Raw genomic sequence first — 26,469 nt, 5'->3', positions numbered from 1 at the left:
GACCTAAATACAATGAGAAGGGAAAAAGGGTACTTAAGGCTTGGCTACATCCACCACTCCTATCTAGGACACTTAATGGATGCTTGATGGGGTGATTGTTTAGTCTGGGCAAGGGTCCCTCTGGGGGTTTCTGGAAGGTAAGTTCCTGAGTGACAAGGATAAATTTGGGGTTTCATAAAGCAAGGTTGTCACTACAAAGAAAACATTCTGACAGGATCTTTGGCAACTCCCAAGACCCCTGAGGTTAATGCCTTCTCCCCCAAATTACCTACCAGTCTATTCCTAATATCCAACCTTGAAAATCTGAAAAGCATTCCCTGATAGATTCCTTCTACCCAGTGCACCTGGCTCTCCATCTGGTAACTGCCTATCTTTCTATCTTCTTAGATAAGAGATCAAGAGCCTGGTCTCTAGATTTATTGACCTCCAGGCAACTACACCAAGCTGAGAGGAATTATTCTATGGGAGGATTTTAAGACCTCTAGTTCGAATAATTCCCCAATTATTACTTTCTTCAAAAGTCAGTTACCACCCAGGTCTTGAGGTGGATCTGTAAATAATGCTGAACTTGGAACCAAGGAGAATTCAAATCCTGCATCAGACATTTACCTTGTGATCTTGGGCAAGTTACTTAATCTTTTTGTATTTTTATTGTATGTAAAATGGGTACATACAAATGGATCAGACACTTGTATCTTCCCACTCTAACTCATCCTCTCTAAGAGGCCAGGGTGATTTCTTTAAAGTATAGCTCTCCCCATATCATTCCTTCCTCACTTCTTATGTGGCTACACTATTTCGAAACATTTTCTACCTTTTCCACCAGTCCACTCTTCAGTTAGGTACCTTTCCCAGTCATCTCATCTCCCTGACCACTTTTTGGCTTCCTTTTGAATATTGTCTTCCCCAACTAGACTGGAAGCTCCTTGACACAAAGACTCTGTCTTTTTTAGTATTTGTAACCCACTGTGCCTGACACATTGTAGGTGCTACCGGATTTTTCACTGAGTTCTAATCAAAAAATTGTTACGGTCCCTATTTATAGTTGTATAAATAGTAGTAGTAGTCTCTCGGTAACCGAGAATGAAAATTGTCTTTGTGCATTTTCATCTATGGTGTATAGATGAGTGTGCACAAAGACACTTGTGCATGAAGGAGATTTAAGTGGGAAAGTCGATGCACAGAGACAGTCCCAGTCTCTCCGCCTGGGTCCAATGGCATGAAAAATACTTACTCCTGGAGACTTCCTCAGCTGCATTGGATGGCTGTGTTGTCCTTTGTGCTCCAACAGGCCCTCAGAACTCCACAGTGCTTTGCTGCGTCGCCATCTCAGCCGTTGAACCTTCTTATTGGTTTCTTCCGTCTAAGAGCATAAATGTAAAAAAAAACAGAAAATGGCAGATAAGCCATTTTTGTATTCATTTTGCAGTATTAGATCCAGTGTATTTATCATCACAGGTGACAATTTTCACTTTATCCACTTTAATAAGCTCTGCCACCTCTCAAGGTCTTTATGATCTTCAGGATTGTCTGGAGTGAGAAATCAGTGTGTTATTCTCAAGTTGTTAAGCATTATTAATATCTAAAAGCTGATTTCCTCCCTCCCTACCCTGACCCCATCCATTTCTCTTACAAGGTTACTCTATACCCTCCTTCTTAAAGGAGGACAAAAGTCATACAGCTTTAAGTGCTTTAGGTTGGGTCTTTTGGAATTTGGGAACTTGCCTAGGGCAGGTGTCCCAGACTGATCTGTTCTTAGACCCTGAAAGTACCCGGTAATCAAATCTTAAGTACTCTTTTGTTTTTAGCCACTACCATTGGATCAGAGACTTCTTCTAGGCAGTCAAGTTCCATGGCTGGAATGGATCCTCTTGTCAGCCCCTCCCAGATAATCCAGTCCTATAAAGATAAAGACCAGCTGCTTTAAATAATTGAGCAATGTATTGATTATGGGTTATAAACTGGTTTTGATACTCTGCTTGCTATACCCACAAAGTATCTTCAGTTTATATCAGTGAAGTGAAGCTCATAAGTGAACTCTTCAGCGCCAGGCGCAAGGATGCTAAAGAGACTCATTATAAAAAATAAAAGATTTATTGAAATATAAGAATAACAAGGATTTCTAACTTTAAGAGATTCTAACTCTACCCAAATAAAACTCCCTGAGTTTTAATAAAACCGTTCCGCAAGGTTTCTCCTGTGTCCACAGGCTACACTGATCCCTCCTGATCTGACTAACCAGAATTTTTACTAATCCAAATAAACTAACACTATTATCCTTATAATTCTTAACTTTGTCTCCAAGTTATAAAAATAACAAAGGCTAGCTGAAACTGACATTCTGTCTTAGATCTGCTTCAATCTCCAATTCTTTCTCAAATCAGCTTCTCTACTTCTTATCTCTAAACTAATATAAAAAGACTTAATTTCTAATATCATCCTTATGGTCCTGAACTACTCCTCTCTTTGTATAATATTTCTGTCCTTTATTTCTGGATTAAAACCTTTGTCTTTAACTCTTGACCATTTCTTTAAAATGTTAATTTGCTTGAATGTGTCTTGAATGTGTCAAATAAATCTACTGTATTTTCCTATAAGTCAAGAATTTTTCTATAACTCTTAGTCAGTCTCACTTGGGTTCATGACCTGAGATGGCCACATCTCTCTCTCTGTAATCAGATCTATGATGTGAGATATTGTTTCACGCCTCTCTCAATAAATACGTTTCATTTTTTTTAAAACCCTTACCTTCTGTCTTGGAATCAATACTGTGTATTGGTTCCAAGGCAGAAGAGTGGTAAGGACTAGGCAATGGGGATTAAGTGACTTGCTCAGGGTCACACAGTTGGGAAGTGTCTGAGGCCAGATTTGAACCCAGGACCTCCCATCTCTAGGCCTGGCTCTCAATCCACTGAACCACCCAGCTGCCCCCCCATTCCATTTTAAAGATGGTTTTTCTCTGTCTTTTTTAAAAAGTGGTACATTTAAATTTCCACTTCACTCAAGATAAAATATAAACTCTTCTGTTTTGGATTTAAAGCACTTGACAACATGGTCCCTTCCTACCTTTTGAGAACTAGGCAATTGGAGTTAAGTGACTGGGGTCACACAGATAGGAAGTGTCCGAGATCAGGTTCTCCTAATTCCCAGCCTGCCTTTCTATCTACTGAGCTGGCTAGTGTCACCATGTTTTTACACTGGCTGTCCCCAGTGCTTAGAATACCTTACACTCTCACTTTCTCCTTTTAGTGGCTCTGGCTATCTTCAAGAGTCAGTTCAAATTTTACCTTCTGTAGAAGGTCTTGGCCTGCCCTTTCAGTTGCTTTAGCTTTCCTAATCCCATTCCATTCTGTATGATATCCATTCTGTATCGTCTTTTCTATTCCCAGTTATTTGCTGTGTTCTTCACTGGAATGTCAGTTACTTGAGAGCCGTCTACTTTAAACTTTCATCAAATCTCCAGAACTTAGCACAGCATCTTTCATGTAGTAATTGTCAATCAGGAAAATAACTCAGAACTACCAGAATTGTTATGCTAGAACATGTGTTTAATCAGGAGGGAGAGGGAAACAATGCTCAGAGCCACTTCTCTGGAAACACTATCTAGGGGAAGACACTAATAATGGGAATTTCCAATGATCTAGAATTTGAAGTCATATTTATACTTTAGGGGTATATGAAAGTCGGGACAACTATGCATAAAGGTTTGGGAAAGAGGATGTAGCCAGAGGTAAGGGTGCCTGGGAACTTCCTCTTAGACATAATAGAAACTAAGAAAATTCAGAAAGAATACTTAAGATTTGATTATATGGGGTAATCCTATATAGATTTGTCAATGGGTGATTTAGGGGTTTTTTGTTCAATCTGGGAAAAGGGTCAGTCTAGGGGGTTTCTTGAAGACAGGTATTTGGGACAAGGATCAACTTGGGGTTTCATAAAACTGTCAACGTAGAAATCTAGAAATCCCCAGTTTATTTAGTTTGAAAGTAGAAACCGCAGGTTTTGACCTTGTCACAGGAGAGGTTTCCCCCTGAGGGAAGGTCCCACTTCACCAGACAATAAACATCCACTTCAGGTGGGAAATAAGCCCCATCTGAAGTCAAGTGACTCTTTGGCACTATAGGCATCCATCGTGTCAATCTCGCAAGCTGAAGGTCCCGATTTCGATCCTTGGAAGGAAGGTGTGATATACTGGGGAAAGGCTTCTGGAGACGAAGAGTCACTTGATTTCTTATTTTCTTTTAATTTCCAAAGAGATGATATTTTATATTTGATCCTAAAAGTCATAGGGGGCCACAGAAGGTCACTGAGCAAAGAGTGACATGGTCAAACCCTACCTTGGCAGCTGTGTGGAGGATGGATTGGAGTAGGAAGAGGTTCCAGATGATTAGAAATCTATTATAAGAGAGGAAGCTAGATAAAGAGCCAGGCCTAGGGATGAGAGGTCCTGGGTTCAAAATGTGGCCTCAGATTTGTTCTACCTGTATGTCCCTGGGCAAGTCACTTAATCCCCACTGCCAAGCCCTTACCACTCTTCTGACTTAGAACCAAGACACAGTATTGATTCTAGGATGTAAGGTAAGGATTTAAAAAAGAAAGAAAGAACAAGTCTGTAATCAGAACAAGGAAGACAATGCTTTATTGGCCCTACCCAGAGTCATCATATGAGCTAAGCTTTGGGACTCTGAGAACAATGTCTCTGGGAAAAGACACTAGGAAAGGGGATTTTCCAATGAGTTGAAGAACTTGGGATCTTTTGGAGAATAAAGGGCAGGAAGGAGGATTGAATGACTTACACTGGAGACCAGGAGAGACTAGCTAGAGGCTGGACTACCTGGGAGGGCCCTATGGCTTACAATGGAGACAAACTTCTAAGACTAAAGGGTACTTAAGATTTGATTAAATCTACTGCTTCTATCTAAGCTGAGATCATTGGGCACTTTAAGGTTTATTCTTTAGTCTAGGACAAGGGACAGTCTGGGACTTCCCAGAAAGCAAATTCCCAAGGAACAGAGGCAAATTTGGGGGTTCCATAAAACAATGCTGTCAGCAATGATAAGGGCCTGAACTAGGAGAGAAACTGTGTGACTAGGAAGAAAGAGGTGTTTAAAAAGAGGTAACAGCAGTTCAAGATCTAGAAATCTTAAGTGGAATGAATATTGAGTGAAAAGTTAAGGATAACAAAGAAAATAGCCTTTATGAAGTTCCTATTATGTGCCAAACACTTTACAAATATTTTATAACAAAGCAAAACAAAAATTTAAGCCTTGCAATAACCCTGGGAAGATACTGTTATTATCCCCATTGTTACAGTTGAGGAAGTTGAAGTTAATAACTTGCCCAGATTATTTAAGTAGCAAGTGTCCAATGCTAGATTTGAACTCAGATCTTCCTGATTCTAGGCTCAATATTCCATGCACTATTTGATCTAAGCAGATATTAGGCTTGGTGACTGAGTAGATGGTAGTACTCTGCCCAATAATGGGAAAATTGGAAAAAGGAGATGAAAGGAAATAATGGCAAAATTGAAACTTACCCTTTAGTTCAAACCTTCCATTTTCTTGACCCATAAATCTTCCTGTAGCAAGTGTGATTGGGAATATCCTGGTCAGTGAGCAAGATTAAAGAGTGTTCTTTGTTCTGGCTTGGAAGATTCCTCCCTTTAGAAGATATAAGACTTCACTACCCCCATCTGAAGCTGATTATTAGAATCAGAAAGGTTTATAAGAGAGAAACAGGGTAGCATTTGGCTCAGCAGAACCTTATTTGGAGGAAATTCCAGATCTGCTGCTGCGTGATCTGAGACAAGTCCACTCACTTCTTAAGCCTTCATATTCATCATCTGTAAAATAAAGGCCTGGAAGGGACTGTTAGGTCTCTCTTTGTACAAGATACTCCATCTCCTAACTCTCTGTGTCTCATGCCTGGAATGCTTTCTTGTATCACCTCCATATCCTGGTTTCTTTCATGTTCCAGCAAAAATTCTACCTTCTCCTCCCCTGTAATGTTAGTGTCTTTCTGCTAAGATTATCACCAGTGTTTGTTCATATATACATATATACAGTTTGCAAGTTGTGTCCCACATGGGACTGGGAGCTCTTTGGCCTTTCTTTGTAACTCCAGGCTTTAGCACAGTGCCAGGTACATAGTAGGAACTTAATAAAGGCTTGCTCATCCAACTCCCAGCTTCATAACAAGTATAGTCTCCTACATGGGGTATGCTTGTCCAATGAAAGGAAAGCAACCCTTTTTTTTTTTTTAAGGCAAAATCCGATAAAGCCTGGAAGGCTTACCCCACAGTTCCTTAATCTACTTTTCTCCTATAACTATGGATAGTTTAAATTTCTTCCTCTGAAAACTGCCTGTTAATATCCTTTGACCACATCAATTGGAAAATGCATTGTATTCTTATAAATTTAACTCAGTTCTCTATATAGTTGAGAAATGAGGTCTTTGTCAGAGACATTTGCTATAAATTTTTTTTCCCAGTTGGTAGTTTCCCTTCTAATCTTGGTTGCACTGATTTCATTTGTACAAAACCTGTTAAATTTAATATGATAAAAATTATTCATTTGGGGTGTAAATTTCTCTATGTCTTATTTGGTCATAAATTCTTCACTTCTCCATAAGTCTAACAGGTAAACTTTTCTGTGTTCTCCTTATTCATTTATGGTGTCACTTTTTTTCTTTATTTCTAGATCAAGTATCCATTTTGACTTTCTCTTGGTGTTGTTCTATGCCTAGTTTCTGCCATACTGCTGTTAACTGGGAAAAAACACAACTATTAGTCATAAAAACTATTTTTTAATTAAGGAAAGGGGTTCAGTGTTAAACTAGGCCTCCACACAGAGCTGCACCCTAATAAGATCGCAGACACTGACCTCTGGGAGAGCCAACCAAGTTATATTGACAAATCCAAGGAGCCATTAAAGTTGGGAAGCTTAAATACCTTTCTAGGAGAACATGGGGACTGAGAATGAGAAGGATAGATTTGGCTTTACAATGGTAATATTAAAAGGGAATTGAGGAGAACCCCTAGGGTGATGGTATATAGGTTAGTTTAGAGCTGATAGCCACCCTCTATCCGAGCCTGATCACTAATGGTGAGCTTGAAGGACTAGCAGATTGTCACAGAGCAGAGATCACTACAGGAATTAGGATGTAACAGTGAGCTAGGAAATTTGGGGTTACCTAGCTCTTCCTCTGAACAGATCTGCAGAGGGAAAGCAGTGGTGGATGCCCCAAGTTTGGGGCTAAAGAAAGGTTTCCCTCCTAAAGCTCCTTCTCCCCTCAAGCCCCTTCACCTTCTAAGGATTATCTGACTGCATTTGATTATTAACTCAAGGATGGCTTAATAAACAAGAATCAAGGAAAGGATTGGGAGAGAGGGAAGCAGGAGTGCCCTAAGCTACAACACACGGTTATGTAGGGTCCTTTGGGCCTTGGCCAAAAGCCAACAGGCCCAGCCTGGAAACTTTCTCTTTCTTGGTATTGGCTATGCAGTAAACCTAAGCTAGTAATGAAGAATTACAAAACTTTTAGATGCAGCTAGCACAGAGAGGGGCTTCTTTCTTCAGGACTGACACAGTCTTCTCTCCAGGGAAAATCCCTCTTGGGCCAAGCTGAAATATCCAGTCAATCCACATAGATCTCGATATGATAAGGATCAGGGACTGTTCACAGACACTAAGGCATTGAGATCAACTCGGAAATCTTCAGGGATACTGATGGGATTCCAAATTCAAAGCTCAAGAAAAGCTGTTAACCCTCCAAAGCTCAGAACCAAAACCCGAGGTCCATGGGTAAACTTCCCAGAAGTCCCCTCTCTCCAACGTTCCAACTCCCTGTCTGTCTGTCAATCATGTCTCTTGCTGTGTTCTATTTTCCTTCTGTATTAAATTTCCTCTTAACAGTAACAAAGAAAAAATGAGTTCTAGACAGAAATAACAGTGAGGGGTTGTCACTTTACAATGGACACAAAAGGGGAAGACCCAGCCAAGGGCTGGGCCATCTAGGTAAAGGACTTTGACAGAGGGGAGGAAACCATTGGGACAAAAGAGATACTTAACATCGGATGGGATTAGCCTTCTCCATTTAAACTACTTTAAAGCCTATTGCTAGTCTGGGATGGTTGAAGTTGGACTTTCCCTCAGGGAGAAACTCTCACATGATAAGATCAAACTTGAGGCTCTCACCTTCAAGTTAAGTAAACTGGGGGTCATTAACTCTTACTCGGTTACAATTTGGGGAATTTCTAGATTCCATGTTGAGACTGTTTTCTAGTTTTCCCAACAGTTTTTGTCAAATACTCCCCTCAAAACTTGGATCTTTTGTTTGATCAAACACCAGATTATTGCTTCTGTGTTGATTATCAAACCTGTTCTATTGACCTACTACTCTGTTTCTTAGCCAGTACCAGATTGTATTGAGGATTAACACTTTATAATATAATTTGAGATCTGATATGGTTAGGCCTCCTTCTTTTATATTTTTTCATTAATTCTCTTTATATTCTTGGCCTTTTGTTCTTCCAAAAGAATTTCATTATTATTTTTTTCTAGCTCTATGAAATAATTTTGGGGTAGTTTGATTGGTATAGCACTGAAGAGGAAAATTAATTTAGGTAGGATTATCCTTTATATTATATTGACTCAGCCTATCCATGAGCAATTAATGTTTTTCCAATTGTTTAGGTCTTCCTTTATTTATGAAAAGTGTTTTATAATTATGTTCATATATTACTGGGTTGGTTTGGTAGGTATACTCCCAGGTATTTTATATTGTCTATGGTTATTTTGAATAGAATTTATCTTTCTATCTCTTAATATTAGACTCTGTTGGTAGTAAATAGAAATGCTGATAATTTGCTTGGATTTATTTGGTATCCTGTAATCTACTCTTCTCAGTGAATATTGTGAATGAAAAGCATTTACTAAGGCAAAGCACTATCTTAAATCTTTCTTTCTTTTTTATCTTAAGTCTTTCTAAAGGAAGGAGCAGACTATAGTACTGGGGAGTGGTGGCCACAAAAGGGATTTAGGGTCTGAGAAATCTCTCAGAGGTTGTGTGGTGTAACAATAGGACAGTCAATTCAATACCCTTTCTCCACCTCAGTGAATCCATCTCTACAAAGTTGGGAGAGGACTTAGAATACCCCCAAAGCAAGTGAAGTCTTTACCATTGTTATTTGTTTATTTGTTTTTTAGAGAGTGTTGATCAAAGTCTGCTCTTTTGATGTGGCAAAAATTGATCTGATTACTCCCAATCACAATCCCTGATCTCTTTAGAAAATCTAACCATGCTCTGTGGACCTCTTCGGTTGGTACTTCAGTCTTATGGGTGTACAGTCTGATACCTATACTACTTCTATTTGAAGACGGTCATCAGCCTACATCTTTTTCTGGTCATCCCATTCTTTGATGATGAGGAAGTAGGCTTGTGTAAGTAGTTGCCAGTGCCCTTTCAATTACCTTTCTTTTAAGTCAAGATTCCCGGCTCTGATTCTCCTCTGACCCTCCCCCCCCCCCCCCCCCCCCCATAGTTTAGCATTTTCTCTCTAAGATGCACTCTTTCTAAATGATGGTGCCTCCAGTGGCATTTTCTTCTAGGCTGTATAATTTACAAATAAATCCTTATTTTCATTTCCACTAAGGAGGGAGGGGGGAAAGTCTTCTATCATTCCTGAGTAATTAGGCCTTTTAATATTCAACAATTCTAATATTCAGATCTGAGTGAATACATCTAAAGAATAACAGTGGCTTTTTGTTTGTCTTTTGAAATTAATTACCTACCTATTATGCACATCCACAGACCAATTTTCTCAGTACCTCCAGTGGAAAATTCAGCAAGCTCAATGATTTTAAGGTCATTGCCACATTTCTTAACCTCTTAAACAACATTTTGTAAGGTCAGAAGTTCCTTGGGAAAGGACCACGGGGCTGTAACCCAGATTTTCATTCTTTGTTGACTTTATCATCTACAAAGTCATAGACAGAAATGCCATACAAATGGGGTCCCAGGAAAAGTTACATACAGGGCACATAGAGATCACTGAGACAGGGAGCAATTTCTAGCCAGGACTTCGGGTCATGACCAAATGGGGTAACACCAAATGTTCTGAGTGTGCTAAAGACACAGAAAGTAAATATGTATTTGGGACATCTAGGTGGCTCAGTGGAGGAGTCAGACCTGGGCACCAAGGACTTGAACTGGATTTCGATCTGACCTTAGAGCCTTCCTACCAGTGTGACCCAGGGAAAGTCACAACTCTCAATTGCTTAATCCCTCTGAGAGTTGTTACTAAGACAGAAAGTAAGGGTGTGAAAATTAAAAAAAAAAAAAAACCAGTCAGTTTTATAGTAGAACGTTGATAGCATTTTGGATTGTTTCTCAAAATAATGTCGAAGATGGGCTGGTCTTTTAGGAGTCTTTATTCGGGTATTTTATAAAGGCAAAAAAAAGTGCTTATTCAGTGATGTCCATGGCCGATATTTACAATATGAGTTACCTGAGGGCAGGGACTTTTTACTTTCGGGGTTCCGGCGGGATATCTAGGAAGCACTTAAAAGCCCAACGGTCTCACTTGTAATGGTAAACAGCGCTCACTTTTATTCGTGCCTGGAGGTGGGTGAAATCGAGACAAGGCTTTGCCCTTCCAATGGTCAGTCTTCCCCGGGGCACCAGACTTTGGCTCGCACTTGAGAGTTAGAGGCAGCTTGGGTGTAAATGGACATAAGACCAGACTAGGGAACCTGACCTGAGCGCTCACCTAGAGCCACATTATATGGCCTTGGCCAAGTGACCTGCTCCTCTCTGGACCAGTGTTCTCCGTAAAATGAGGGCGCTGCGCCCGATGCTCTCTAAAGTCCCTTGGTGCAGATATGGTCTCTGTAGCACAGATGCCTCGGCTGGGCCCAGACACCCAAACTTAACCCTTGACGACCTGGTAAAGCTAAAGTCCACTCGGGGCTCTTCTCGTCTGGCTGAGGTGCCCCGCAAGCAGGAAAAGAGGGAGGGGGAGAAGGGGCGCGTCAACTAAGACCCGACAGAAGGGGCGGAGAACAGTGGGCGGGGCGGGGCGGGGGGCCGGAGAGAGGAAGGGCTGTGGGGGTGGGGATGGTACAAAAGGGACTGTCCGTGTGGTGCAGAGGACTAGCGGAGAAGGTGGAAAAGTGGTGCGGAGTTGAAGAGGAAAGAGAAAGGGACCAGAAGGAAGCAGATGCAGGGCTCAGTAGGAGTCAGGACCGGGCAGGGTAGGTTATATCCAGGGACCGTACTAAGAGGCCGGATTGCTGGAAAGCGGATGATGGAGGCGGAGCTAAGGGGCAGGGCCCGGGAGGGGGCGGTGCGGAGGAACTAGATTAGGGAGGGGACAGGAGTTATGGAGGTGGGGCTGAGGGGCCGGGACTTGACTGGGGTGGGGTACTGCCCAGCCTGGGGAGGGTGAGTCCGACCGGATTGGGGGTTGAAGGGTGCAATGGGGTAGAAATGATCCGGAGGATTCCGACTGGGGAGAGTTGATGCTGGTCACGGGGTTGCGTTTTGGGATCGGACTAGTGAGGGAAAGAGAACTATGGGGGCTGAATTGAAGGGGCCGGACTGAGTTGGGGGCGGGACTGAGGACTGGACTGAGGAGGGGTCGGGGGGTGGGGTTCATCCGAGATGGATGAGGGGGCAGGGATGATGCTCTAGCTCCCGACCACGGAACCGGTGATGCTGTGGGCGGGGCTGCGGAGGGGCTGGACTGGAGACGGGGCGGGCAGGAGGCGGTGCGCTTCGTCCGGGCTGGACTTGGGGCCGAGCCTGGCAGCCAGGCGGCAGTTCCGTGGTGTCTGTTCCGCAGGTGCAGCGCTGCAGCCTGAGCAGCGACGGCTCCACGTCGTTGGAAGGAGGAGCAGAAAGATAGCCAGCAGCGGAAAGGACCGGCCGGGCTCTGTCTTTGCGCCGGGATCGTGGCCTTGCTCCCCTGATCGCCGCCGCCCGCCTGCCGTGCCCTTCAGTCCCCGTGGGGCCGGGGCCATGTCGGGGCCGGGCCCGGGGGAGCCGGACGAACAGTACGATTTCCTGTTCAAGCTGGTGCTGGTAGGGGACGCGAGCGTGGGCAAGACGTGCGTGGTGCAGCGCTTCAAGACGGGCAGTTTCTCGGAGCGCCAGGGCAGCACCATCGGTGTGGATTTCACCATGAAGACGCTGGAGATTCAAGGAAAGCGGGTCAAGGTGGGGCCGGCCAGCTAGGTCGGGAGGGCAGACCGGGGGACGCCCGTTGGCTGCCCCTGGCAGGGAGAGGGTGCCCGGAGTCCGGGGGAAACCCCTGTATCCTGGCCGTTGAGCGGGGAGGAGCGAGTTTCCGATCGCGTTGGAGCTCTCTTCCCTACCCCCAATCCCCAGAGCGAGCCCTGCCTCCGGGAAGGGGGGAGGGGGTGTATGTAATAGCCTTAGGGATGGAAAGGGGGTGGGGGGAGCTGGACGGTGTCTTCCTTCTCCCTCGAGGGACTCCCCTCGTTCCCTTCCTACCTCCTGACCCGAACCTGCTCTAGGCCTTAACCATAGGTCCCGAAGCTGCTGGATCCTTTCCCTAACGCTCCTCTTTCCAGAAGTGGGGAAGAGCTGCAAAAAGTTAGGATGAGAGTTTAGCTTTCTTTTCGAGGTGGCCACTATGCGAGATTTTCCAGTGTTCTTTGTTACAGCCAAGACTCTCCTAGAATGTTAACTTTCCAATCCCGTTTGGCTCCTCTCGGCTTCCCCCTCCTCCACCCCCTTGTCACAGCAAGCTTGCGCCTTAGGGTTAATTTGGAGCTTGCTCTCCATTCGTTGCTGACCTGTCTGTTTTCTTCCTTGGTGTTCTCTGGACCACTGTATAAACTGGCCGGAGCTCAAACTAAGAGAAAATTACCCAGAATAAAATACCAGCCCTTTCCCCTTCCCACCCTTTTCATTCCTTCCAAAAAGGAAGGGGGGGGGCACTTTTCACAGGATGAGGGGTGAGCTGGAAATAAACTCGGTCACGAAATCTGCCTAGGGATAAAACTTTCCTGCCAAACTATCCGCCCCGTCTGGGCCCAAGACAGAAGCTTCTTTAGGCTATAGGTGGTGGAAGTGGTTTAAGGAAGTCCACACCCTTGGAGGGCCCTCTGGAGCCCTAGAGGTGAGTAGGTCTCTGTAAACACTGACCCTAGTTATAGTTAGTGCAGCTGCTCAGGAATTTTACATAAATGGAAAACTCTGGAAATTGCTGAAAGGTGGTAGTGAATTTTGGCAATATAGCTCGCTAGGCAGGGGCAATTTGGAGCAGGGGAAAGCCCTGCACCTACAATTTATATCCCAGTTCTTGAGAATTATTAGTTGTGTGATCCTATACATTTTTTTTAACCCTTACCTTCCCTCTTGGAGCCAATACTATGTATTGTCACCAAGGCAGCACACAGCTAGGAAATGTCTGAGGTCAGATTTGAACCTAGGACCTCCTGTAACTAGGCCTGGCTCTCAATCCACTGAGCCACCCAACTGCCCTCTGGTTGAAGCAATTTAAGAAATGTTCTATAACTTATATCCTATAAATTCTATATATTACAGAATATTTGTAAACTCTTAACAGTTTCCTCAACTGTAAAATCTCCCCAAGGGCTATGTGAGGAAAAAAGCCTTCATATTCATCTCTGATTACATTTGGCCTTGGGAGGGTGGTGAACCCTCTCATACTAAGGATGAAGTGCCTGAGGTCCTTTTTTTCATCCCTGGCACTTAGCACAGTGCCTGGCACAGAGTAGGCACTTCATAAGTATTTATTGGTTAATTGATTAAACAACCCATTATCTGAGTGGTTCATCTAAAAATGAGAACTCAACTAGTTTAGCTCATTGTTGACCTTGGTCAGTACTGAGTTTGGTTTTTGTTTCTGAAGAGAAAAAAATGAAGATAATATCTACCTTCCCTCTTCCTTATAGAAAGTTTGATAAAACATGTAAGTCAACAGAAGTTTTGTGAGCCTAGTATTGGAAACACTAGTAAGAGTCCCAAAGGAAGTAGAATATAATGTACTTGTTTCAAGGAATTCACAAGCTCCATGTTTTTCTAAATGGGGTGTTTAGTTGGGGGTTGGGAATCAAGCTATAGAAAATTGCTGAGTAACTTTAAGAAGTGAGTGTTCCTTAGCTTTCTACTCTAGAACAGGTGGCCCATCCAGGTGCTTGGAAGTGGTAGTGCTTGTAGGGTGGGTGGATATTTTTATGCATGATGCCAGCTGGTGGTGGGGAGGTAGAGAACTGTTAAAACATACAGGTATAAATAGTGGCAGTGGTTTCCATCTCTCAGATTGCCTGCCTGCCTGCTCAGCAAGCATCTGGAGTGGACTGTACACCACATTTGTGGTTGGTTGGGGTCTGGGCAGGCTTTGCTTGTTTACCTGTCACTGATAACAGCTTGTACTTAAGAGAGAAGTTCTTGGTGTACTATGCCCCAGAGCAAAAGTTAATGCAAGGTGGGTGGTTAGTTATTTCTGTCTCTCCTGGTGATATTGGAATGATCTTTTAAAAAGTACCCGTTGACAGCCTAGGAAAGTTTGGGTCATGATTATCTAGAGCCCTGTTGGTGAACCTATAGCATGTATGCCCCCTTTCCATGCCTGAGGCCATTTCTCTCATCACCCATCCCTCTGCCTAGCTGCCCAATGGGAGCACTCCCCTCTCCTGTCTGGGGTAAGGCTCACAGTGTGAGGGTTGCAATATGGGCACTTGGTTTCTAAAGGGCTTGCCATCTTTGATCTAGAGCATTTCATAGTGGAAAGTGCTTGGGTATTGAATTCAAATCCTGGATTTGAATTCTAGACCATGTGGTCTTTAGATCCCATTTACTCATCTACAGTTGGAAACAGTTTCTTTGTATTCCTCTTCTCTGTCTTAATTGTTGTTCAATTGTGTCTGACTGACTCTTTGGAGCTTGGGAGGGGGCAAAAATATTGAAGTGGTTTGTCATTTCCTTCTCTAGCCCATTTTACAGATGAGGAAACTGAGGCAAGTAGGGTTAAGTGATAAGGCCAGACTTGGACTGAAAAAGATGAATCTTTCTGACTCTAGGCTTAGTACTCTAACCATGCTGAATTTATTCTGCCCACCCATCTTAATTATACAGTATTTTATATATATTCAAGTACAAGTCTTGTTCTCAGACACCTGCTGGAAGTGTGACTGGTTAAGTCACTTAAATACAGTAAGTAGCTCAAGCAGTAGTCTAAGACTATTTCAAACCATACTTGTTTTGCATTGGCAGAGGGAATTTCCTCACTGGAAGTTCCCTGGGTAATAAAATCATAAAATCTTGTCACCTCTGAAAAAAAGAAGGCAATAAGAATGGAAATGACTGTAACTACCCTTCCCCATGTTATATACAGGAAGAAACAGGCCCAGAGAGGATGAGATGAATTCTTTGCCCCAGGCCACCAGAATTAACTGGAATGTTAGGGGTGTAATGGATTGGATTGAGAATCTTCCCAGTTTCCAATTTGTGTAATCTACAATTCCTCCAGACCTGACTTTCACTTGTTGATAGCCTATGGTTTACTTATAATTTGATTCACCTCATCATGAAATTCAATCATTAATAAGTATATATATATATATATATGTACCCCACTTTTATCTAAACTATGAGGGAGTCAAGTCAGTCCTAGTATATATAATATAATGCGGTAATCCTCAGTGAATCAAGGGGGTTGTTTTGTTTTTCTGCTCTTGACTTTTAGGCAAAAGGAAACAAACAAACTTAGATTTAATTTAAAATTTCTTTAAAAAGCCACTTCTGGGATATGCCCTTGAGTCAGCACATGTTGGGCACAATATTACATGCTTCCCTGACCCTATACAATAAGCCTTTCTGTTAAGAATCAATGACCCTGAGACACAGCAAGTTCCAGGATCAAGAATCAAAAATGTTTTTAAAACCTAGACTAGAAGTCTGGAAAGCTGCATGAAAGTTCTAGTTTGGTGCCTAAATAGCTTCTAACCTTGGGCAAGTCACCTGATTTGGACCTCACTTGCCAAATATGGAAAATGTAGGTTAGTCCAGATTACCTCTGAAGTTTCATCCAGCCTGGAAGTTTGCTATTTCTAGTTGTTTTCACTGTACTCCATTTAAAAAAGTAGGAAAGTAGATTTTAATAATTTAGAAAATTTTTCCATCACGGTTAAAGAAAAGGGTTCAGGCTAATCCTGTGGTGTGACAGTAAAACAGTCTTGGAGACAAAATGGGGTACAAATGCTCCCTGTAATTAGTAGGTCACTCTACAGCTTGCTATAGATAGAATCAGCTGATTTTGGCCCCACAGGTTGCTGTTAGAAACGGAATCCAATTTAATGTTGATTTAGCAGAAAGCCAGTGTTTGTGTTTTTCAATTCTTCCATTTTAGAATCAATACTGGGTATTGGTTCCAAGGCAGAAGAGTGGTAAGGGCTAGGCAATGGGGGTTAAGTGACTTGGCCCAGGGTCACACAGCTGGGAAGTATGTGAGGCCAAATTTTAACCCAGGACCTCCCATCTCTAGGACTGCTTCTCAATCCACTGAGCCACTCAGTTGTCTACATTGTATTGTTCTAAGGCAGAGTGGTAAGGTCTAGGCAATGGGAGTTAAGTGACTTGCCTCCAGGGTCATGTCTGGGGTCACATTTGAACCCAGGACTTTTTCTCTCTCTAGGTCTGGTTCTCAATCCACTAAGCCACCTTGCTGTCCCTAGAAAACTCCTTAAGGTCCTTATGGTAGGCTAGGGTGAACTGTGAAGTTGCTATGCTATGACCTTCATGCCTAGTGCATTGTGGGAGAATCCGGTGGTCCTTCTGAAATCCAAACCATTTTTAAATCCAGAAATGCTCAGGAACACAAACATTAATATGTACATGGATTATACCCCTACTTCTCCAACCTGGGCATCTAGTTTGAAGGGGATACCCCCACCCCTAAAACTTCCCCCATGCTTCATCTCTGCAGTGATGTTCCCCAAATTTTATCTCTTTAAGAACTGGGAGGGGATATGAGGTCAAAGGGAATAGGGGTTTTTTGTTGTTGTTGTTAATTTTGTCTTCCCTTCCTACCAAGATCCTTTCAGTTTTGCTGTGACACATTTCAATTATGAAATTCTGCTTGGGTCTTGGCTTGGCTTGTATAAAAGAGGTTAGGAGTTTGTCTATCATTTTTTCACAATAAACCATGCTTTGGGGCCACATGTCAAAGGGAAAATGAGACCTTTGATATACATCCAAAGGAAGACACCAAGTCATGCTAGAGAAATGATGAGCAGTTATTCAGGAATTTGGGCTTAGTCCTACTTAGTGTGCTTTAAGCCTGTTTCACAAATGAGTCTGCCTTACCTACCAGAAAGCAAGTGTCTTTTTTTAATCCCTTATCTTCTGTCTTAGAATCTATACTATAGATTCTAAGGCAGAAAGGCAATAAGGGCTAGGCAGTTGGGGTTAAGTGACTTGCCCAGGGTCACACAGCTGGGAGAGCAATTACTTTAAAAAGAGTTAGAGGAACATGTGAAACAAAGTAAATTACTTTGCTTAATTAACCTTGTCTCTTTCCTAAATGCATATTTGGTTTTTTTTCCCTTTAATTCAGTTTTGTTGAGCAAAAAGACAATTTTGCTTTTTTACATTTGAGATTGTAAAACTTCCTACACATATTCTTTACTTCCAAGTTCTCTGGCTTCTCCCACTTCCCCAACCCACTGAGAGGGCAAGAAAAAGAACTCTTTACATAAATGGATAGTCTCCATATTCATTTCAGGGAGTGTCTTTATTTTCTTGCTTATTATGTGCCAGGCAGATTGGAGATTCCAGGACCAAAGTGAAGAGCCCAGAAGGACTCTCAGTTCTCAAGTGTAATTTTTATTTCTAGTTCAGGAATAGTTAATGCAGCGATTTTTAAGCCACTAAGATTTTAAGCCATTAAGAGAATACAGTATTAGAATTTTTTTAATAAACTTTTTTAAACTTTGAAAACCTCACTGGAAGCTTTTTCTCACAACTCAGTGAGCATATAGTAACAAGTGTGATTTCCCATTTTGTAGATCACAAAACTGAGGCTCTGATTTTAAGTGATTTGCTCAAGAGTCAAATGGGTAAAATGGCCAAAGTGGACTTAAATCTTAGACTCTGGACAGCAAAAAACCCTCAGTGTTCCAACTTTATGGAAGAGGTCCCTTCATTTTTTGCCTTTTTACATTTTAAATTGCAAAGCTTCCCTCACACACTCTTTCTTATGTAATCCTTATTTCTCAAGTGCCTTTCTGTGTATGTTTCTAATTTTTTTCCCCATAAAATTCTTACCTTCTGTCCTCATATCAGTTTGAAGGCAAGGGCTGGGCAGTTAAGTGAATTGCCCAAGGTCACACAGCTGGGAAGTGCTAAGGCCAGCCTAATCATGATTGACTCCATCCGAGAGTAGAAAACCACAAAGCCCAGGAGACACTATATCAAGCTTAATGGAGTGGCAAGAGCCCTGGATTTGGAGTTAGAAGGCTTAGATTAATGGCTTAAAGCACTTAATAGTTGGCACTTCTCTTGGGTCACTCCAAGTGGCTTCAGTTCTACCAGCAAGACTTGAATGGGGGGGGGGGGGGGGTACTGCATGTGCTTTTTGAACGTCCAAGTCTCTCCATTAAATGTCTCATTCTTTAATAGGCTGTAAATGAGAATTTAGGAATACTGCTAATTCAGTTGGTTATATGGATATCTACGTAGATGGTGCCCATTTGAGTTTTTGACTTTGTTTCCATTCTGTTAAGTATCTCTAGCAATGTGGCATTTATGACCCGCAACTCTTAAAACCTCTCTTTCTAGGAACTCTTTTTAAAGCCTTCTAAGGATCAGTTCTGAGGCAGAAGAGTGAGAGCCAGACAATTGAGGTTAAGTGACCTGCCCAGGTGGACCTGTTTTTTAAAGATTTTGAAAGCTGCTGGCATTTAAAGATGTCCTTCCTGGAATGGCTCTAGAAGCTTTCTCTGACCCCACTAAGAGGTAGATGACTCAAGAAAAGATTTAAGGACCCCTTGGCTTAAGTTGCCAAGAGCAGCTACTAAATCTGCATTGATGGGAGGGAGTTTTTTCCCTTGAGTCTAGCACTCTACTCTTGACATCCTCCAACACCACCAGACCTTTGGTTTCGTGGGTATAGGAAGAGCCCTGTGGGAAAACTCCCTCTACCAGTGCTGCAGAGGACCTATATAAGTTAGGGGGTTTATCTTCCACTTTAGAATCAATATTATGTATTGGTCCTAAGGCAGAAGAGAGTGGTAAGGGCTAGGGAATGGGCATTAAGTGACTTGCCCAGAGTCACACAGCTAGAAAGTATGAGTTCAAATTTGAACCCAGCACCTCTCCTCTTTGGGCCTGGCTCTCAATCCATTGAACTACACAGCTGTCCCCTATAATTTAGGTTTTTAGAGACTTGGGCCACTGCGAGGTCAGTATGTATTAAGAGGGTGGGATTTGAACTTCTGCCTAATCAATCCTAAGAATAGAAAAGGCTAGGCAATAGGGGTTAAGTGACTTGCTCAGGGTCACCCAGCTTGGAAGTGTCTGAGGTCACATTCGAACCCAAGTCTTCCCAGGTCTGATGCTCTATCCCCTGTGCTACCTAGCAGCTCCTTCTCATGTGACTTAGAAGACTTCCACCCCAAAGTTCCCTATAGTGCACGACAACAAAAAAACTTACTACCTGGATAGCAGGGCAGACTAGGTAGGATCCCAGAAAATGGAATGATCTGAAGGAACTGTAAGAGATGAATCCTTGAACAAATGAGGAAATTCAGACCCCCCAGAAGCCTGGCTCTGGTCTCTGATGTCCCCTTGGGTTCCTCCCCTGCACTGCTTCCAGGTAGCTATGACCCCTCAGGAGTAAATTCATTCCTGCTACCTGCATAGTTTTAAAAGAGGTTCTGCTGGGCTTTTGGAACCAATGTGCTGTGTGCAAACATAATATGCCTGAATGCTTAGGCTGTTTATCTGAGAAGATTGAATAATTGTTAACCTGGTGACCCTGAGTAAGTCAGCTATATAGCCTCCCAGCAACTCCCTAAGGGCTTAGCTAAGGAGTCAGGGCAAGATAGCTTGGTGGCTACACTGAGAATTTATGGCAATAAACAATACTTTCAAAATATTGTCTTCAGTCTTAGAATAATAAATGCTATGTATTGGTTCTAAGGCAGAAGAGTGGGAAAAGGGGTAGGCAACTGGGGTAAGTGACTTGTCCAAGGTCCACCACTAGGACCTTTCTTAGGTCACATTTGAACCCAGGACCTTCCATCCTGAGACTTGGATCTCTACCCACTAATCCACCTGGCTGCTTCCTCCCCCCACCCCACCCCAAATCTTTTGAGTGAGGGAATATATATTATTTATACACAAATACATTAGAAAAAGCCAGAATGTATTCAGAACTAACTCTGACCAATAGAAATGAAGTTTATCTCTTGAAAATGGAGGATCTTTTTTGTTGATGGTCATGCATAATCCTTGTATCTCTGCACCTTGGTCAACTCCTCCAACTAGGTAGACTTTGATTTACTCCTTTGAAATGGTGGGATTGGATTAAATGATTTCTGAGACCCCATCTAGAACAGTCTAGAATTCTACTTTCACAATACGTTGTTTGAGGACAAATTGGCCATTTGTGGTGAAAATAGTCTTTTAGACCCATGAGTAGCTTTCAGTGACCAATTTGTATCAGGTCAATTGATAGGAGCCTTGCCCTTACAACCCAAAATTCCTAAAGGCGTTAAAGTACTTATTCCCTTGTTTCAACGGTGGCCAATTCTTCATGACCCCATCTGGGGTTTTCTTGGTTAAGATACTGGAATGGTTTGCCATTCCCTTCCCCAGTTCATTTTACGGGTGAGGAAACTGAGGCAAACCAGGGTTAAATGACTTGCCCAAGTGTCTGAGGCCAGTGTTAGTCTTCCCTGACTCCAGTCCCACCTTGTACAGTGTACCACCATAAAGTGGATACGGTGACACAAATAATCTTGACTCCATAATCTGGCATTAAGAATATTATACTTGTCAGAATCATCTTATGTTAGCAAATGTTGGATCTTTGACAGCACTAGAAGACTTTTTTCATTCATTCATTCATTGCCAGACAAATGTTTGGCTCCCCAGATAAATGGAAGACTTTATTTTTTTGCTTTAATTTTCCATGGGCAGAAGGAGCTAAACTCTTTCCCTGACTGCTTGGGATGGCTCTGCATTTCTGAGGGCTCTTTTTTTGGCTTCTCTTTAATTTTTTCACCTTTTTCTCTTTTGTTTTCATTTTTTTTTTACTGTTTTCTATGTTGGCTTTTGAACCTGGCTCAATCTCTTTAGAAATAGACAATTCAAATAAGTGTTTATTCCTTTAATGGACTTTGGATTTGGACATGAAGACCCAGATTCTATTCTGAGACTTTGGCTGGTGGGTTCACTGCTCAGGTCCTGGTTTTCCCTACATCTAAAATGGGAGTTGGAAGTAGGTTTCTAAGGTCTTCTGATAGTAAAATCCTGTCATCTGATGAGGCCCTGTACAGGGTGAGACAAAAGATGAGTAATATAGTCTCTTTCAAAAGGGAACATGTAAATAGTTAGTTTGCCTCTCCATAGTGCTTTAAGATTTGCAAGGCTCTTTACTACAAATATTATTGGATCCTTACAACATTCCTGGGAGGTAGGTGCTATTATTCCTGTTTTACAGATGAGGAAACTGAGGAACAGCTAGTGTCTAAAGACAGATCTTACTAGGGTCATAGCCACTGAGTCACCTAACTGCCACATGTTCAAAATATGAATTTAATATTGGGGGGGTTGAAAACTGATAGGTTCCAGGGCAGAAAAACAAGAGTTGGCAATGGGGTTAAGTGACTTGCCCAGGGTCAAACAGACCTAGAACCTCCCATCTATATCTTTTTATGGAAGACTCAGTAGATAGGGAGCCAAGCCTAGAGTTAAGAAGATTCACCTTCCTGAGTTCAAGACACTAGCTGTGGTGATCTTGGGCAAGTCACATGAGCCTGTTTGCCTCAGTTTACTCATCTGTAAAATGAGCTAGAGAAAGAAATGGCAAACCACTCCAGTATCTTTGCCAAGAAAACTCCAGTTGGGGTCATGAAGAGTTGGACAGACTGAAAAGCAATAAACTGTTCAGTTTTTGGTACCATTTATCTAGACCACTATAAAAACTGGTTGATCTTGAAACTCTCTCCAGTCCATCCCTTACATAGTTGGCTGGTTCAAAGGCACTCCTGGTTTGATTATGGCTCCCTTAAAATTTCAGGGGCTTCCTTTTGCTTTCAGATGCCTGGCATTTTAAGGCAGTACATTCAGCTCTTACCTTTCCAACTAACTGTATTTCATCCCTTCTCCCCCTGATCTCTGCATTTGAACCAAATTCCCACCTCCCTCCCTGTCCTTGCAGAAGGCATTCCTCATACCCATTCCACTATACTACTCTAAAGAATGACCTTGGGCCTTGACCCTTGCTGCTCAGTGAAGAGTTCTCTAAGAATGAATATATAGGGGGCAGCCAGGTGGCTCAGTGGATTGAGAGTCAGGCCTAGAAATAGGAAGTCCTGGGTTCAAATTTGACCTCAGACACTTCCTAGCTGTGTGACCCTGGGCAAGTCATTTAACCCCCATTATTTAGCTCTTACCTTAAAACACAATACACAATATTCATTCTAAGATGGAAACTAAGATGGTTACTTAATCCCCCTTTCCTGGCCCTTACCTCTCTTTTGCCTAAGACCAGAAGATAATTGTTTTTTTAATGGATCTATAGAGTCATAGAAGAAGCACTTATTCCCTACTATGTGCAGGCACTGTATTAAGCGCTTACTCATCTCATTTGATTATCACAGCCACTTTGAGGTAGGTGCTGTCTTATTCCCAGTTTATGGATGAGGAAACAGATGCAGACAGTTTGTGACTTGCCAGGGACATAGTATCTGAGGTCATATTTGAATTCAGGTCTTTGTGACTCTACCAACCACCTAACTGCCTAATCTCTGTTTCAAATGTTCTTTCCTTTCCTCTCCTTTCAGAAAAGAGCCTGAGAAATTCCTTCCCACTGAGATCTGATAAGAGTGAATGTTTGAGGGGATCTACATTTTCATGGGGGGTGGGGGGGCAAAACCTTTTTTAAACAGCATGGCTGACTCTTCCTAATGGTAGAATGGTCCAGCCCAAAACAGACAGCTTTAGAACCTAGGGCCAGCTGCCTCCATTTCTTCCCTTCATCCTTCAGTTCCTTAAATCAGAAGTTGAACTGGTCATGCCCACCCAAATGTACCTAATAATTTGGCCTGTGGCTCGTGTGGAAGTCCATCCCTTGAGAAGTGAGCCTGGCCAGTCAGGCAGACTTCCACAAAAGGGTTGTGGGTAGACTCAGGTCACAGATGACACTCCCAATTCTGATTCATCTTGTCCTAGGAGGTGATGAAAAATAGCAATTTCTATTTGGGTCAGTGTGACCAGTTTTCACAAGGGTTGTCCTGGGAACAGAGTTTTCTGAGTTTCTCTGCTAGTTTGGAGAAGCAAGGAAATTTCCACTGTCCCTTTTACTGGAGAGAAAAATGGTTCAACCCAAACCACCCCTTGTTTAGATGGATGGGGAAGGGGGCTTAGCCAAAGTGCTATAATTGAGCTGGCCGTGTCCTGTTAACCTAATAAGCAAGGATCATTTTGTACAGAAATAAAATAAGAATTTTCCTCAGTGGGAACATTATTAAATCCCTAGAAAGCACTTCCTTGGCCTAGCTCTTCTTTTATCCCTCTTTGAAGGCTTGGTTGGTTTTTTTTTTTTAGAGGAAATACCATCCTCTCAGCAGTTCCATGACAACAGAAAGATGGGAATATACAAAAGAAACACCTTCTAGTCCTCCTTAGCAATAGCTGTCTACATGGTACCCCAAAGGAGAAATGAAAAATCACCTACTGTCTGCATATTGTAGCTACTTGCCACTAATGTTAGACCTATTAAGTGAGAGACAGTGACTGAAAAAAAAAGCTTGCCCAGAATCAAGGGCAGCTAGCTGTCTCACTGGATAGAGGACCAGGCCTGGAGACAGGAGGTCCTGGCAAATGTCAAGTAGGATTTGAATTCAGGTCATCTTTAAAAAAAATTTTTTTAACCCACATCTTCTGTTCTGTTTAAAAATCCATACTAAGTGGTCCCAAGGCAGAAGAGTGGTAAAGGGCTAGGCAAGTAGAGCTAAGGGACTTACCCAGGGTCACATAGCTAGGAAGTATCTGAGGTCAGATCTGAACCCAGGACCTCCCATCTCCAGGCCTGGCTCTCTATCCATTGAGCCACCTAGCTGCCTCTGAATTTTCAGGTCTTCTTGATTCCAAGTCTAGCACATAAGGAAGGAAAGAAATAAACAGGTGCTAAGCCCCATTCTAGTACATTCCAGTACTGGAACCATGATTAAATGAACTTGTTCTGTTAATTGACCTTATTCCTGGAAGCTCCAAGCTAATAGTACCCTCATACAGTATTCTGCAGTCCTAATCACTATCCTAGCCTCTTTCTAGAGGAAGGAAATAAGCCAGGGATAGATGTTGTACAGTGGATAGAATGAATAAAGGCCTGGAGTCAGCAAAGATCTGAATTCATACCCAGCCTTAGACACTAATAGCTGTGTGACCCTGGGCAAGTCATTTAACCCTATTGGCCTCAGTTTCCTCAACTGAAATAAACCAGAGAAGGAAATAACAACCCACTCCAGAATTTTTGTCAAGAAAACCCCAGTCAGGCGCAACTTGACCACAAGAACTGCATGCTGGGCACTGTGTTAAGCCACAAATACTCATCTTGACCCTCACAACAACCCTGGGAGGATAGGTGCTACAATTCCCTAATTTTACTGTTGAGGAAACTGAGGCAAATAGTGCTTAAATGAATTGGTCACATAGCTACTGAGTGTCTGAAGCTGGATTTGTACTCAAGAATTCCTAACTTCAGGCTCATCACTGTCCACTGCACCCTCTAGCTGCCCAGTTGACTTGTTGGTCTGACCACATCTAGTGTGCTGAGTGCCACACACTGGGATGACGACAACAAGCAGTGTGCTCATTTTGAGTTAAATCTCTAGGGCTTCTGGAGTTCCTGGTGCTCTAACCTCTCCTTGGAACACTTCCAGTGAGGGCAAGCTTCTTATCTCAGCAGCCTGCTCCTTTGTTTGCAGCTCTGATGATTAGGAAGCCCTATTCTTAACTGAGAAGAAATCTACCTCCCTCTATTAGCCTCTATTGGTCCCTAATTCCTCTTTCTGGAGCAACAGAAGGGTATCAGAATTCTTCTTCCACTTTGAACAGCTTAAAAGCCTCTTCTCTTAGACTCAGTATTGCCCAGAAGCCATAGTCCATAGTTCACCCTCTATATCATTGTAAATTTGCCCACAGTTTAAATCTGAAGACCTCCCCAGGCCCCTGCAACCCATAAAAGTCTTTCCTGTGCCTTAGTTGGCTAACTGGCTGCTGAGAGCGAGGTGGAGAGGGAAATGCAATTGGTTCATTTCTTCAAATATTATTAAACTTCCTCCTTCTCGGGGGTGATCTGGACAGTTTCCAAGGTTACTTCCTTTGAGGCCCTCGGAGCCTTTCTTCCTAGTTTATGGGAGGTTTCCCACCTTTGCTCAGCGTAGTCCCTTCTCCCCAGAAGTCAACAGTCCCGGGGGTTTACCTTGGAGGTTGAGGCTCTTTTATCCTGAAAAGGGAAACAAACCTGAAGAACCGAGAACGGTTAAAAGCTGGATAAGATGTATTAAATGAGCCTGTGTTGTGTGTAGGGGGGTTGGTGGATAAATTTTATAATCCAAAGTCCGTGTTGGTTCGCTTGGTTTGTTTGGATAACGTAGGCAGAACTGTTCAAATAGGATGTGCTGCGGAGGGGGAGTCCATGTGGCTGTTTAGACTTGGCACTTGTTTTAAGTAGTTTGAAGTCTATCATGTGATCCCATAGTTTGTTTTGGGATGGGGATGGGCAGTGAGAAACAATTTCAGAAAGATAGAAGAAGCCTGCGGCATCAACTGTGTGTCTGTGAATCAAGCTGGAGTTTCCAAGAGCAGTGGCTGGGGCTTAGGTTTAATGGGCAAAAGAGAGAAGAGGAAACATCTACCACCACCACTGCCACCACTGCCACCCCCAAAAAGAAAAGGGAAATTTAGAAAAGGAAGGAGAGAAGCAAGAATGTTTCAGAGCATACCAAGATACTAGGGATGGGACGGAAAAGGGGCCAAGTTTGAGATTGTTAGTAGGGAGGGTGGTTGTGCCAGGCAGAATATTTACTGGCTGGGAAGGAATAGGTAGGACCCAGGGCAAAAGTGGAGGCAGCGGGCAACAGGGGGAATCCCTGATTAATGCAGAGTGAGATAATGATGAAGAAAAAGGGAGCAAGGATTTGAGATAATTCTGGGCTGAGACTTGTCTACCTGTTTTGGTCCTCACTC

The 26,469-nt window shown here is 42.8% G+C and overlaps 1 protein-coding gene across 2 annotated transcripts in view; it reads left to right on the top strand.

Annotated features, from left to right (window-relative positions):
• Positions 1 to 11,087: 11,087 nt before the first annotated feature.
• The window catches only part of RAB43 (RAB43, member RAS oncogene family), a 29,349-nt gene continuing 13,967 nt past the window's right edge, over positions 11,088 to 26,469 (top strand). Inside the window, exons 1-2 of one of the 2 annotated variants that reach the window (XM_007500330.3) lie at positions 11,088 to 11,252; positions 11,843 to 12,216. In XM_007500330.3, the coding sequence (XP_007500392.2) occupies positions 11,219 to 11,252; positions 11,843 to 12,216 (408 nt within the window). In that variant the 5' untranslated portion in view covers positions 11,088 to 11,218. Of the gene's footprint in view, positions 11,253 to 11,645; positions 12,217 to 26,469 lie in introns of those variants that run through there. The other variant, XM_001378409.5, reaches the window with a different exon arrangement.

The sequence above is a fragment of the Monodelphis domestica genome, chromosome 7 (genome assembly GCF_027887165.1).
Source record: "Monodelphis domestica isolate mMonDom1 chromosome 7, mMonDom1.pri, whole genome shotgun sequence".
Taxonomy (NCBI): Eukaryota; Metazoa; Chordata; class Mammalia; order Didelphimorphia; family Didelphidae; genus Monodelphis; species Monodelphis domestica.
This window is presented reverse-complemented; position numbering and strand designations above follow the sequence as displayed.